This window comes from Siniperca chuatsi, linkage group LG13 (genome assembly GCF_020085105.1).
Source record: "Siniperca chuatsi isolate FFG_IHB_CAS linkage group LG13, ASM2008510v1, whole genome shotgun sequence".
Taxonomy (NCBI): Eukaryota; Metazoa; Chordata; class Actinopteri; order Centrarchiformes; family Sinipercidae; genus Siniperca; species Siniperca chuatsi.
This window is the reverse complement of record NC_058054.1, coordinates 15,341,335-15,356,134: the sequence shown is the minus strand read 5'-3', so window position 1 is coordinate 15,356,134 and position 14,800 is coordinate 15,341,335. Positions and strand designations below refer to the sequence as shown.

General features: G+C 43.6%; 1 protein-coding gene across 6 annotated transcripts in view; it reads left to right on the top strand.

Annotated features, from left to right (window-relative positions):
* The first annotated feature begins 764 nt into the window (after positions 1-764).
* Positions 765-14,800, top strand: part of tnn (tenascin N) — a 47,383-nt gene continuing 33,347 nt past the window's right edge. For all 6 annotated transcript variants that reach the window (XM_044219046.1, XM_044219042.1, XM_044219045.1 and 3 more), the window contains exons 1-4: positions 765-921; positions 12,262-12,459; positions 12,959-13,159; positions 13,478-13,852. In XM_044219046.1, the coding sequence (XP_044074981.1) occupies positions 12,264-12,459; positions 12,959-13,159; positions 13,478-13,852 (772 nt within the window). In that variant the 5' untranslated portion in view covers positions 765-921; positions 12,262-12,263. The remainder of the gene's footprint in view (positions 922-12,261; positions 12,460-12,958; positions 13,160-13,477; positions 13,853-14,800) is intronic.

The window sequence follows — 14,800 nt, the reverse complement described above, 5'->3', positions numbered from 1 at the left end:
TTCTGTCAGCTTGAAGGAGTTAGCCTGCTATGTGTCTTCACAGCGTGCTGAGCGGTGGCCTGTTTTCACACAAATAACCTGAGAAACATTTGGCAGAGAATAATACATAAATGTCAAATCAAGTCAAGACTTTTTGGTGTCTAACTGCCAATCATCTGACTAACATTAAATGTTCCAAAGGGCACTTGTGATTATTATCACCATTTTCAAGAACCCATACCCCCAGAACGTTTTAATCCAGTATATGTGCTCTTTTTTTGTTGCCATCTTTAATACGATCTGTTTGCCACTGGTGTATTCATTTGAATCCAAATTTGCCCTTTCTTTTAAGATGTTTTGTGTATTCTTGTGTACACTTTTACTTTTAAAAAGTAAAACTGATTCCTTCTGTCCTAAGCAGACTCTGCATTTGTCTTGGCTTCAATCTCGCCCGCTTGAATCCAACCTTTATCCAGTTACTGTGGCGTTTAAGACCCTACTCCCGCTATTAAAGACATTCATTTCAACCTCCTCTGCTACTGTAACCAAACACATACAGGGAGAAAAAAAAAGTTATTAAAAAATGAAGAAAGTGTTGAGACAATGAAGAAGCAAGGTGTTCAGGTAGAGAGTGATTCGCTCAGGGGAAAAGAGTAGTAAATGCTGCCCATTATCTCTCTCCTCTTCTCCCTCTCCCTTTTCATTCAATCACTTGAGGAGAGGAGGAGAGGAGACACGCCCAAACTAACTGCCCATTGGCCTGTAGGCATTTGGGAATGACTTTAACAATTGAAGAGGGAGGGAGAGAGCAAAAGTCACTGGCAGTTTAGAGGTCTTTGAATCATTGGCCCGGGCCTGTCAACAGGTGGCAGAGGGAGAGGCTTGGTGACGTTTAGTCCTTCAGAGAAACGAGAGAAAGAAAGTTAAAGAAAACCCTCAAGGGTAAGGCAATTTTGTCATTTTTCTCAGTGATTTAAGCATGGAAATTAATTTGCACTGCGTTCTATGTCTTTTTTGTATTGAAGGATTTAGTTTACTGTCCATTATCAGTCCAATTAACCTGTGGGTGTCTGACGATTTCAGAAGTTGTATTGGTAGGCTTTGTTCAGTTCAATGTAAGATTTGAAGTAATTTATTTTGTGACATTTCTAAATATGTAGGCTAAATGGAAGTAATTTTTGGTTGACTCTCGTAAGAAAAAAACCTTTGACGACAGTTGTTAATTCAAAGTTGTTTATTCTGTTGTGCTCAGAGAGTGCTCTTGTTTATTTCTACACAATCCCAAGGGGACCAATTATGTGTTTTCTTCCCTTTTGGCACTCTTTCTCTATCCATCAATCCATCTTTTTCACACTGCAAATTCCATCTCAGCTGGTTCTTCGCTCTCTCTCAGCTTGTCTTTCTCTCCATCCATCTAAACTCTGCGAGTTTAACTTGACACCTGGAATTTATCTTGTGTGACAGGACTGAAGCTGTTCTTATATTAGTTTGGGTTTGCATGGCAGCACTTTGTCTGTAAGAATGTTGTGGAAATCTTGGTCAGTGATAAATATTGATATGACAGGGTTTGACACACTGCATGAAGTTATATGAGCATTGTTGTAAAGTGTTGGTGCTCAGTATACAGTTGTTAAGTGTGGCATGTTTTTCTGCATTCACAAAAAACATTAAAAACATTGTATATTGTTCAGTGGTATAAAGTAACTAGGTACATTTACTCAAATACTGTAGTTAAGTATAAATTTGAGGTACTTTTACTTTACTTGAGTATTTCTATTACCTTCTACTTTATACTTCTATTCCACTACCTTTCAGAAGGGAAATATTGTACTTTTTATTCCACTGCATTTATTTAACAGCTATAGCTACTAGTTACCAAAACCATTTTGCATGCATTTAACTACCCAACAATATAAAACAGTTTAAATCTCCACCTCAAGCAACTACAACATTAAAGCACCACTACCTGGTAATGCATTAAAAAAATCATATCATATTACACTGACAGGGGTCATTCTGCATAATGGGTACTTTTACTTCAGTAACATTTTGAACGCACAACTTTTACTTGTAAGTATGTTTACTTTGTGGTATTGCTACTTTTACTTTACTTTTACTTTTATAATTTACTTAGTAAATTATCCAAATACTTCCTCCACCACTAATATTGTTTTTGTAGTATGTTGCTGAATGCATCATGTATTGTAATAAAAAAATTACAAATACAAAAGATATTTTTAAAAGTTTTTTAGTTAGAGACTCTATGAAAACAATTGGAAATTTGGATCCATTTTAAATCTAGTTTGAATATTTTTAAATGTTCCGACAATATTGCATAAATCAACAATTATTTTCACAGCAGCTGTCACAGCCTTTGATTTCTGCAATAATGTATCTGAGGTATTATTCACGATTTGCATATCCAGTTAATATCCACATTGTATTGTAGAAAATCCTATATTGTCTGTCAACAAAGCTGCCAGCGCTAATTTTCCTCTATGGTAATAACATAAATATTTATAATAACTATGTGCTGGGGTGATAGATATTCTCACAGGGCTGTCGATCCAGTAGATTTACCTTTAATGCTACTGTGCTGGCTCAGGGAATACACAGAAGCCCTCGCAAAATGAACTGCAGATGTGGGCCCTCAGCCATGCAAAATGATAGAGAGAGGGAGAAAGAGAGAGAGAGAGAAAGAAAGAAAGATACACACAACCCTGAGTGGGTGGCTTATAAAGTGTTCATATTGCATAACATGACTGCTTTCATGGAAACCTCACAACTCCAGTTTTTTCACGTACTTTCACTGATTGAAAATCACCCCTGGGCACATGAAAGCTACTCAAAATACGTTTTTATTATTTCTAAAAACGTATTTCTGCCTAGAACTGTTTCATTAATGCTCGGGTTGTGTTATTTTTCTTTCTTTTCAGTTGGTTAGGTTTTTATCTGACAGTCCCACTAAGGGGAATGGAGCCTCTATGGTTCTGATGAAGCAAGGTCCTTATCGAGGTCTACTTGTGGTTTGTATGGCAGCAGGAGGCAGACAGAATCATGAAGATATGAGCTCTGCTCTCAGACGATAATTGCTTTCAGCTTTGTTTTATTCATTTTAGTTTCCCTGTTCTGTCTGCAAGCTGCTGCGAAGGAAGGAAAAGAGGAAGGGAAAGAAACGTCCACAAGTTTGCAACCGCACATAAAGGCACAACCCTGCTGCTCCTCTTTTTAAATCCTCTCTTCTTCTCATCCTCAGGCTTGTAGGTTTGGTCCAGTGAGATTTGTCTTGAGTTGAAACCTGGCGAAACAGTCAGCCTTTTGTCTGAGGTTTAATGGCTCTCTAGAGAGGATAGGGCAAATGTGCACAGACTGACCAAGTCTTCTGCCACTGTTTCCAAAGCTCTGAGAGCATACAGAGATTTTTAGAAACACACACAGGCATCCCTACAGCTTGTCAAGAAGCCTTCAGTGAAAGATGTCTGGATCCCGACAGTATTGTCTCTAGGTGATTAAACTGCTGCTGTTACCTGCTGTTACATACTCTACACACATGGGTGTCCTATGCACTTCTTTCTCCCATACGAAAGAGTGAACACACATATGTAGTCAAACATTTTACAGGCCCATTGACATAGTGCTACTTTGACATAGAGAAGTTATTGTCAGGAAGGAATTTTTAACTGTTTATGGACATTTTACTTGAGGGTTTGAAAGACAGGTTGAAATGCTATCTGGATGGGCCATATGCAGAGTGAGAGCATCAACTGGATTGAAGCCATTCTGTTTTCCTGCTTAATCCTGCTTGACTTGGAATGACTAATGACAGTCAGCAGCCTTTAGATTATGAATGTGCTGGACTCTGATGCCAAACCAGAATTCAACATCTGCACAATTGACATCTGCTTCTCAAAAAAAAAAAAAAAAAAAAAAAAAAAAATCGGGAGGATTGAGGAGATCCTCAAAGTATTCCTTCCACCGTCCGACAACATCCCCAGTCGAGGTCAACAGCTCTCCACCCGCACCGTACAAGGTGTTGGTGAAGCACTGCTTCCCCCTCCTGAGCCGTCGGACGGTTTGCCAGAATTTCTTTGAGGCCGACCGATAGTCCTCCTCCATGGCCTCTCCGAACCTCTCCCAGTCCTGAGTTTTTGCCTCTGTGACCGCACGGGCTGCAGCACGCTTAGCCTGCCGGTACCTGTCAGCTGCCTCGGGAGTCCCACGAGCCAACAAGGCCCGATAGGACTCCTTCTTCAGCCTGACGGCATCCCTTACTTCCGGCGCCCACCACCGTGTTCGGGATTGCCGCCGCGACAGGCACCAGAAACCTTGCGACCACAGCTACGAGCCGCCGCATCGACAATGGAGGTGGAAAACATGGTCCACTCGGACTCAATGTCCCCAACCTCCCCGGGATCTGGGAGAAGCTCTCCGGAGGTGTGAGTTGTAGACCCTGCTGACAGAGGGCTCCGCCAGACGTTCCCAGCAGACCCTCACGATACGCTTGGGCCTGCCAAGTCTGTCCGGCTTCCTCCCCGCCAGCGGATCCAACTCACCACCAGGTGGTGATCGGTTGACAGCTCCGCCCCTCTCTTCACCCGAGTGTCCAAGACACGCGGCGGAGGTCAGATGATACGACAACAAAGTCGATCATCGACCTCCGCCTAGGTGTCCTGGTGCCACGTGCACTGATGGACACCCTTGTGCTTGAACATGGTGTTAGTTATGGACAAACTGTAACTAGCACAGAAGTCCAACAACTGAACACCGCTCGGGTTCAGATCAGGGGCCGCTCCTTCCGATTACCCCTCTCCAGGTGTCACTGTCGTTGCCCACGTGGGCGTTGAAGTCCCCAGTAGAACAACGGAGTCCCCGGGTGGTGCACTGTCTAGTACCCCTCCCAGGGACTCCAAGAAGGCCTGGTACTCTGCACTGCTGTTTGGCCCGTGAGGCGCCACAACAGTGAGAGACCTGTCCCCACCCGGAGGCGGAGGGACGCGACCCTCTCGCTCGCTGGGGTAAACTCCAACACGTGGCGGCTGAGCTGTGGGGCTATGAGCAGGCCCACACCAGCCCGCCGCCTCTCCCCGCCGGCAACGCCAGAGAAATGGAGCGTCCAGCCCCTCTCGAGGAGACGGGTTCCAGAGCCCAGGCTGTGCGTGGAGGCGAGGCCGACTATATCTAGCCGGTAACGCTCAACCTCCCGCACAAGCTCAGGCTCCTTCCCCCAGCGGTGACATTCCATGTCCCTAGAGCCAGTTTCTGTGTCCGGAGATCTGGTCGCGGCCCCTGCCTTCGACTGCCGCCCAGATCTCTCTGCACCGGCCCCTTACGGATCCTCCTGCGGGTGGTGGGTCCACGGGAGGACGGCCCCACGTCGCTCCTTCGGGCTGTGCCCGGCCGGGCCCGTGGGGAAAGGCCCGCCCACCAGGCGCTCGCCGTCGGACACCCACCCCAGGCCTGGCTCCAGGGTGGGGCCCGGTAGCGCCAATCCGGGCGACGTAACTGGCCTTGATTTTAAATAATCCATAAGGGTCTTCTGAACCGCTCTTGGTCTGACCCGTCACCCTGGACCTGTTTGCCATGGGTGACCCTACCAGGGGCATACAGCCCCAGGCAACATAGCTCCCAGGGTCATTCGGGTACTCAAACCCCTCCACCACGTTAAGGTGGCGGTTCAAGGAGGGGGACAGTGCCTCTGGACTGGCAGACCGGGGTGGTGGTCCCTCTGTATAAGAAGGGGGACCGGAGGGTGTGTTCCAATCACAGAGGGATCACACTTCTCAGCCTCCCCGGTAAGGTCTATTCCAGGGTACTGGAGAGGAGAATTCGTCCGATAGTCGAACCTCGGATTCAGGAGGAGCAGAGTGGTTTTCGTCCCGGTCGTGGAACACTGGACCAGCTCTATACTCTCCATCGGGTGCTCGAGGGTTCATGGGAGTTTGCCCAACCAGTCCACATGTGCTTTGTGGATCTGGAGAAGGCATTCGACCGTGTGCCCCGGGCGCTTTGTGGGGAGTGCTCTGGGAGTATGGGGTCCGGGGCCCTTTGCTAAGGGCTGTCCGGTCCCTGTATAACCGGAGCAGGAGCTGTGTTCGCATTGCCGGCAGTAAGTCAGACCTGTTCCCGGTGCATGTTGGACTCCGCCAGGGCTGCCCTTTGTCACCGGTTCTGTTCATAATTTATATGGACAGAATTTCTAGGCGCAGTCAGGGGCGGGAGGGTGTCCGGTTTGGGAACCACAGGATCTCATCTCTGCTGTTTGCAGATGATGTCGTTCTGATGGCTTCTTCAAACCAGGACCTGCAGCATGCACTGGGACGGTTTGCAGCCGAGTGTGAAGCAGCTGGGATGAGAATCAGCTCTTCCAAATCTGAGGCCATGGTTCTTGACCGGAAAAAGGTGGTTTGCTCTCTTCGCGTGGGTGGGGAGTCCTTGCCCCAAGTGGAGGAGTTTAAGTATCTCGGGGTCTTGTTCACGAGTGAGGGACGGATGGAGCGTGAGATTGACAGGCGGATCGGTGCAGCGTCTGCAGTGATGCGGGCGCTGTATCGGACCGTTGTGGTAAAGAAGGAGCTGAGTCGAAAGACAAAGCTCTCGATTTACGGTCAATCTACGCTCCTGCCCTCACCTATGGTCATGAGCTTTGGGTAGTGACCGAAAGGACAAGATCGCGGATACAAGCGGCCGAAATGGGCTTCCTCCGCCCGAGTGGCTGGGCGCTCCCTTAGAGATAGGGTGAGGAGCTCAGTCACACGGGGGGAGCTCGAGTAGAGCCGCTGCTCCTCCACGTCGAGAGGAGCCAGCTGAGGTGGCTAGGGCATCTGATCCGGATGCCTCCTGGACGCCTCCCTCGGGAGGTGTTCTGGGCATGTCCCACCGAGGCGGCCCCGGGAAGACCCAGGACACGCTGGAGGGACTATGTCTCTCGGCTGGCCTGGGAACGCCTCGGATCCCCGGGAGGAGCTGGAGGAAGTGTCTGGGGCGAAGGAAGTCTGGGAGTCCCTGCTTAGACTGCTGCCCCGCGACCCGGCCCCGGATAAGCGGAAGAAGATGGATGGATGGATGGATGGATGGAAAAAAATCGGGCGAAAACTTTCTGTTCTGCTTTGTGTCATGACAGCCACTTAATGCTGCATACATCCAGTATTTCATTCAGTGCTACCTTATCTTACCTGTCATTTCACTGTAACCACCATCTGCTCCATTAATCTTTTAACTACTTGAATATACAGTGGGGCAAAAAAGTACTTCTTACGAAGCCACTCCTTCGTTGCCCGGGCGGTGTGTTTGGGATCATTGTCATGCTGAAAGACCCAAGCCACGTTTCATCTTCACTGCCCTTGCTGATGGAAGGAGGTTTTCACTCAAAATCTCACGATACATGGCCCCATTCATTCTTTCCTTTACATGGATCAGTCGCCCTGGTCCCTTTGCAGAAAAACAGCCCCAAAGCATGATGTTTCCACCCCCATGCTTCACAGTAGGTATGGTGTTCTTTAGATGCAATACAGCATTCTTTCTCCTCCAAACACAACAAGTTGGTGGTTCAAGTGTGGTTCTGGGATTTTTGCTCACCGTTCTTGTGATCATTTTGACCCCACGGGGTGAGATCTTGTGTGGAGCCCCAGATCAAGGGAGATTATTAGTGGTCTTGTATGTTTTCCATTTTCTAATACTTGCTCCCACAGTTGATTTCTTCACACCAAGCTGCTTACCTATTTCAGATTCAGTCTTCCCAGCCTGGTGCAGGTCTACCATTTTGTTTCTGGTGTCCTTTGACAGCTCTTTGGTCTTGGCCATAGTGGAGTTTTGAGTGTGAAGGTTGTGGACAGGTGTCTTTTATACTGATAACGAGTTCAAACAGGTGCCATTAATACAGGTAACGAGTGGAGGACAGAGGAGCCTCTTAAAGAAGAAGTTACAAGTCTGTGAGAGCCAGAAATCTTGCTTGTTTGTAGGTGACCAAATACTTATTTTACCAAGGAATTGACCAATTAATTCATTAAAAATCTTACAATGTGATTTCCTGGATTTTTTCCCCCCATTCTGACTCTCATAGTTGAAGTGTACCTATAATGAAAATTACAGGCCTCTCTCATCTTTTTAAGTGGGAGAACTTGCACAATTGGTGGCTGACTAAATACTTTTTTGCCCCACTGTACATCTCCAAGTAGACTGTACATACTATACTGGAGCATATACCTCTATCTATCTATCTATCTATCTATCTATCTATCTATCTATCTATCTATCTATCTATCTATCTATCTATCTATAAATTCCTCCATCCATCATCCCTTAATCCATCCATCCATCCATAATTCCTCTAATCCATCCATTTATCCATTCAGTCAACATCCCTCGATCCATCCATCCACCCATCAGTCTATTCATCTATCTATAAATTAATCCATCCATCAGCCATTAACCAATTAATCCATCAATCCATCCTTCTTCTAATCCATCCATCCATCCATCCCTCAGCCATTAACCCATTAATCCATATATCCATTCATCCTTCTATCAATCCATCCTTCCTTTAATACATCAGGCATTAACCAATTAATCCATCCATCAATCCATTCATTCAACATCCCTTAATCCATCCATCCACCCATCAGTCTATCTATAAATTAATCCATCCATCAGCCATTAATCAATTAACCAATTAATCCATATATCCATCTATGTATTTATTCATATATCCATTAACCCATCCATCCATCCATTCAGATATACATTCATCCATCTATCTACACATTCATCAGTCAATCTCTTCATTCATTAATCCATTCATCTATTTATGCATCTATATATTTCTCCATTTATTCATTGACCTACTGATTCAATTAACTCTCCATCCATCCACCCATTCATTGATTTATTTATCATCCTTCCAACCATCTATCTACGCATACATCCATTTTCCATCCATTTTTCATCCATCATCCATCCATCCACTCATACATTCAAGCATCTGTTCATCCATCCATCTCTCCATCAATCCATCCACCTCACCGCCATTAATTCACAAATGTGACTGCCCTACTTCCCTTTCTATTCCCCATTTCCTCTCTCCATTAATCCCTCCATCTGTCTCTCCTTCCCACACCGGTACATTCTTAGCAGTCAGTAGCGGCCCTCTGCTATGCTTGGAAGGTCACAGTGCTATCTCCTCCAAGAGAAATAAGAAAAGGGCCTGAAAATGGCGAGCATCAAATAAAACCTTGACAGGGAGCTATAAACATGCTTGTTAAGCATCTCTGCGCGCCAATGCTCAGTGCCATTCCACATGACTATAGTAAACTGTCTATAATGTGGCTAACTGCTAGACTGTCACTGATTCAAACACACTCTCTCCATCATTCCCTCCTCATCACCTATTCACTCTCTCTCACTCACTTCATCTCTTTCACTCTTCAGTTTTTTTATTTCTATTTCCCTTACTTTCCACTTGTCTCTCTGCATCTCCTTCTCTTAATGTCTCTTTTACCTCATCTCTGGTTTGCCCTCCAAAGTCTTGGCCTTTGACAAAACACCCACTAAAGTTTTGGCGACCACATAGGGTCAAAAAAGCAATTTCCCAGTGATGTCATAGCTTTGATTTCTTGCACAGGCACCAGTCTCCGACCTCAAGCTTTTGACCAGCAGCAATCAAATACACAGCTAAAATAACCAAACCAGGTCAGCCGTATTGAACTTGGACTAGTTAGAAACAGGTCATGGTAATTACACGTCTATTTGTCTCCCTAAAGAAGGACTGGAGAATTTTGAATCACAGAACTACTTGAGTTACATCCTGTGTAAATTATCAGAGTGAAGATTCATAAGCCAAAGTTTATTTTACTGAAAACAAATTGTGTCCAATAGTAGTAGCTTTCCACCTTGAAAAAATGTAAAATCATTCATACCGCTCAAAAGGTCAGGTATTCTCACTTACTTAGGATTCCTGCTCAGAATCTCTGTTAATCTGATAATAGTATCATTATGGTGGCTGGAGGATTGGCAGGTTTTAGGTTCACTTGTTGACATTTTAATGTTCTGGCCAATGCTAAAACAGTGTCCAGTGGGAGTTTTGGGATCTGTTTTGCTCTCTGCACATGTTCTACTTTTCCATCTGTTTCAGTCTTTGATGCTCAACAAGCAAATGTTTTGATTACAAGGGTTTCCAATTGGTTAGGTCCTCCTCAAAGTTGCACCCAGTTAGCAAACATCAGAATACATTCAAAAAATTACACAAATACAAATATTATATTCAACTTTTATAGTTCTCACTGAAACATTCTTTGCTCAAAATAAGAATCAACGAGGAAGGGATTTTTTCTTTCATCACAATGTCCTACTAATAAAGACTGGAATAACATGTTCCTGTCTCTTCTCCCTTCTCCCTTCTATTCTATGGTTACCTAGAGTATGCGCAGTATTATAACAATTTTGCAGTGCATGCATATTCCATTGAATAATTCTGTATGATTTCAAACAAATCCAACATATTTATTTTATTTATTTAAGCATGTATGCTACTGTATATATTGCTATGCAGTTTTCCAGTTGTTAAACATCACAACAGTGCCCCCAACACTTCATTACTGAGCTTTAAGTTACTCTAGAGGTTTTGTGTTTCCATAGACCACACAAGCTCAGTGCAGTTCTTTCTGCCGCAATTCAAACTTTTACACCAGAATGTTAAATTCAGACCAAAGTCCAAAAAAAGACCTACTGAAGGTTAAAACAGGCCCACAGTTTTGAAGCATGTAATTTGGTTCCCTGGGAAAACCGTTGCAAGGTTTTAAGTTCACATGACATCACTGTCATTAGACACAATGACATCATCACTGAGGATAACTTTCTGCGCTCTCTGAAGCTCTGAAACGCCTGACTTAGCACAATTTATGGTTTGGAGCAAAAGGATCTCTGGCAAAGTGATGACTGCTCACTTTCTGCTGCCATACTGTGGAATGAGAGCCTAACTCACGCACACACACCACAGTGACATAATGGCTCCTGAGATTAAATATACAGCAGCGTGCCCCACTGAATGTAACGTAACTTATGCATTCCCAAGATAATATTTCTGTCTTCAGTTCTCTATAAAACACTGACAATGGAAAGTACAACGTGACCCTCTTTCAATCTGGAGACTCAAGTCCATTCAGCCATGACGACAAACATCTACAGTTTTGGTAGTCTGTTACACATAGTTCATGCCAAAGATACAATCTCTACAAAATGTAGAAACTCACACTAAAAAACAGATGGAATATATATTTCCTCTCCACATGAAGCATTTTCTCATGCCACTCTGTGTGAGAATCTTGGAAGTGAATTGAAGGTGCCCAACAGTCAGCAGTGAGGAGTTTAGTTTTGTTCTTATTGATGTTTCTATTGTGTAAGGTAAAAACAACTTTATTTAAGTGAATACTCTTTTGGAAAATATGCTTATGAGGTGAATGGGTTTTTTTTTTTGCCTTGCCTTAGCTTACCTTCAACCACAATTTAGTTTTTGTTTTTTTCTGTAAATAAGCTGTTTCTTTAGAGAGGAAATCTTCCTGAGAGTTGGACAACAAGATTGGCACCACTCTCATGTCTATGCATTAAGCACAGAGCTGGAGTCAGGAGGCTATTAGCCTATCTTAGCATAAAGACTGGAAACGGGGGGGAAACACCATACCTGGCTCTCCCAAAAGTAAAAAATATACACCAATCAGAACCTTTAAAGCTCAAACATTAACATGTTGTATCTATTTTTTTTTTTATCCGTACAAACATGGCAGAGGTATCAAGCTTCTCATCTAAGTCTCGAAGAGCAAATTAACAAGTACATGATGTACCATAGCACACTGGCACTGCAATGGGTATAATAATATAATAGCTACTACTTTTGTGTTTTTGTTTTCTATCCTTGAACAATAACTGCTGTTAAAACCACAAATTACCCTTCTTTCGTTTTTACCATTTCATGGAAACATTACATTCAATTATCACAGTTTTTATCTCCCAGTCAGTGCTCCACATGCTCACAAACGCTGTCCAAATTTAAAAAAAAAGATATTACAAAGGGGTTCCATAAATGGTGTTCTTTAGACATATATAATTTATTGCATTCTATAGTTACACTTGAAAACAGCCTCATGCTTTCTGATGGCTCCACAAATCAGCTTAAAAGCAGCAGTCAACATTTTGGGTATCCTGTGTGAACTGGATGTCTGTTTCAGAAAAAGAAATAGTGTGAAGGTTCAGAAAAATTAGCAATTATCTGCTCTTATCTTCTATGTCCTCTAGCCATGACCATCAGACTCCTGGGGAGGGCCCTGCGCCTGTTGGCCCTACTCTGCACCATGTTACCCTTCAGCTCTGCCGACAACCACCCAGACCCCTCAGCCCCAGAGCAGGGAGTCACCTTCAGCCATGTCTATAAAATCGACATCCCGGGGAGCTCCAGTTGTAAACTTGAGCGTCTACCTACCCAGGATGAAACAGGTCATAAAAAAAAATAAAAATTAGAGTGAGAAAGACCACAACTGAGAATAATTACAGACAAGAGAAGGAATATGAGTTGATTATGAGTATGTGTATGCAGAAAGCTGAGTGAAATTATGTATATAACCAGAAGAGAAGCTGATAAATTAACTGTTTTTGAAAGATGATAAAAACAAGATTTTTCAAAACAGAAATATATAATTTAATTGAATGTATGTCACTGTGAAGGTTATTATAATAAAGGAATGTAGTTTGGTATTGACATATTTACAGTATTACATATTTTACCTCACATACTGGATGCTGACATTACTGTAAAAGTTATGGCTCACCCTTGTTTTGGTATCTTTTTGGCCTCTTCATTTTTTAAACAGCATGTAATGCTTATTTAGATATATACTAATATTATACTAATTTTCTGTATCATTGTGTGTGAGCATTGTGACTGATTACAGTACATGTAGAAATGAAAAAGTTGAATTTTTGTCATATTTTGTAGGTCTACAGACAGAGACCACTACAAGTGGAGGGAACGACATCATCTTCAAACACAATATCAGGCTGCAGACACCAAAGTGTGACTGTGAGGAGTCTGAAAGCTTCAAGTCACTCTTGTACAGAGTCAACGGCCTGGAGGAAGAAGTCAACTACCTAAAGACCCAGTGTACTCAGGGATGTTGTGGAAAAGGTGGTGCTGCAGGTAAGCTGTGTCACAACCTAATATAGTTGGGAGGCTGAGCTGGGAAGTCAACTCTTGACCAACAATTGATAAGGTAAACAGGGTAAACAAGTGAAAAGAGGAGTTTGCAGTAGGGAGGAAGCTGCAAACAATCTTACATCCTGAAAACTGTATGTTTCTTTTCTATGAGTCATTTATTATTTAGTATGCATATGTAGAAGGAATATAATCAGTGAGTAAGTAAGAGTAAGTGAAGAGATCTACAATTCTATCCAATACCTAAAAATAATTTACCTACCCACCACCTAATTACACATTTTCACCGTTATCTTTCTCAAGGAGTGGACACGAGCTGTAGTGGCCATGGTACCTACCAACACGACACCTGCAGCTGCCTCTGCAACCCTGGATGGGAAGGCCTAGATTGCTCAGTGTCCTCCTGCCCTAACGAGTGCAATGATAATGGCCGATGTGTGGATGGGAAGTGTGTGTGCCATCAGGGCTACACAGGAGACGACTGCAGCCAGCTGATGTGTCCAGACAACTGCAACGACAAGGGACACTGCGTGGACGGAAAATGTGTGTGTTTCCCTCACTTCACCGGTGAGGTTTGCAGCGTCCAGAAGTGTCCCAATGACTGCATTGGTAATGGCCAGTGTGTGGATGGCCAGTGCATCTGTGAGGAAGGCTTTTATGGGGAAGACTGTTCATTAGGTAAACTCTTCAAATGCTTAACAACACGAACTCTATGGATTTTTTTCATTGTATGTATAGTAACTCATGAAATAGGTGGTGCTAGAGTCTTAGTGAACTAAGTTAACTTTCTTCTTCTTCTTCTTTTCCTTTCGGCTGTTCCCTTTCAGGGGTCGCCACAGCGAATCATGTGCCTCCATCTAACCCTGTCCTCTGCATCCTCTTCACTCACACCAATTAACTTCATGTCCTCTCTCACTACATCCATAAATCTCCTCTTTGGTCTTCCTCTAGACCTCCTGCCTGGCAGCTCCAACCTCAGCATCCTTCTACCAATATATTCACAGTCTCTCCTCTGAACATGTCCAAACCGCCTCAATCTGGCCTCTCTGACTTTATCTCCGAAACATCTAACATAAGCTGTCCCTGAGCTAAGTTAACCTTACAGTACTATAACTGGTGAGCTAATGTTAACGGCTAATACGCTAGCAAGACGGGAACATCTGTTAGCTAGCAGTTATCTTATATTGTATCTGTAACATTATTGTGCCATTAACTCCCCTCAGGCATTTTGTTATCAAGATTGTAATCATTTCATTCAATTAAGAGTTATTAAAGGGGAACAACAAGCTAACGGGACAATAATGTGTCAGAGTCATCCCTGGTCAAAGTTCACCAAAGCAAACTGCATAGAGAGGCGAAGTCCCTCCCCTTCCGGTGTCCCCCATGGTACCTTATATCAGAAAACATATTAATGATGAGAATTACAGCAGTTTGAAGGGAGCCGGATCTTATGGCCCTATTCCTTTCGGAGAGCTGGCTCTTTCGGCTCCCAAAAGGCTCTTCATTTAGTACCACTTCTGCTGGTCACTGCCTAAATTACGTTCTTATTTGTTGCAAGAAATAAATATGCAAGATTCTTCATCTGCAATACATTAAAATATTCAGTCATTTTGATGGTTAAAAAGT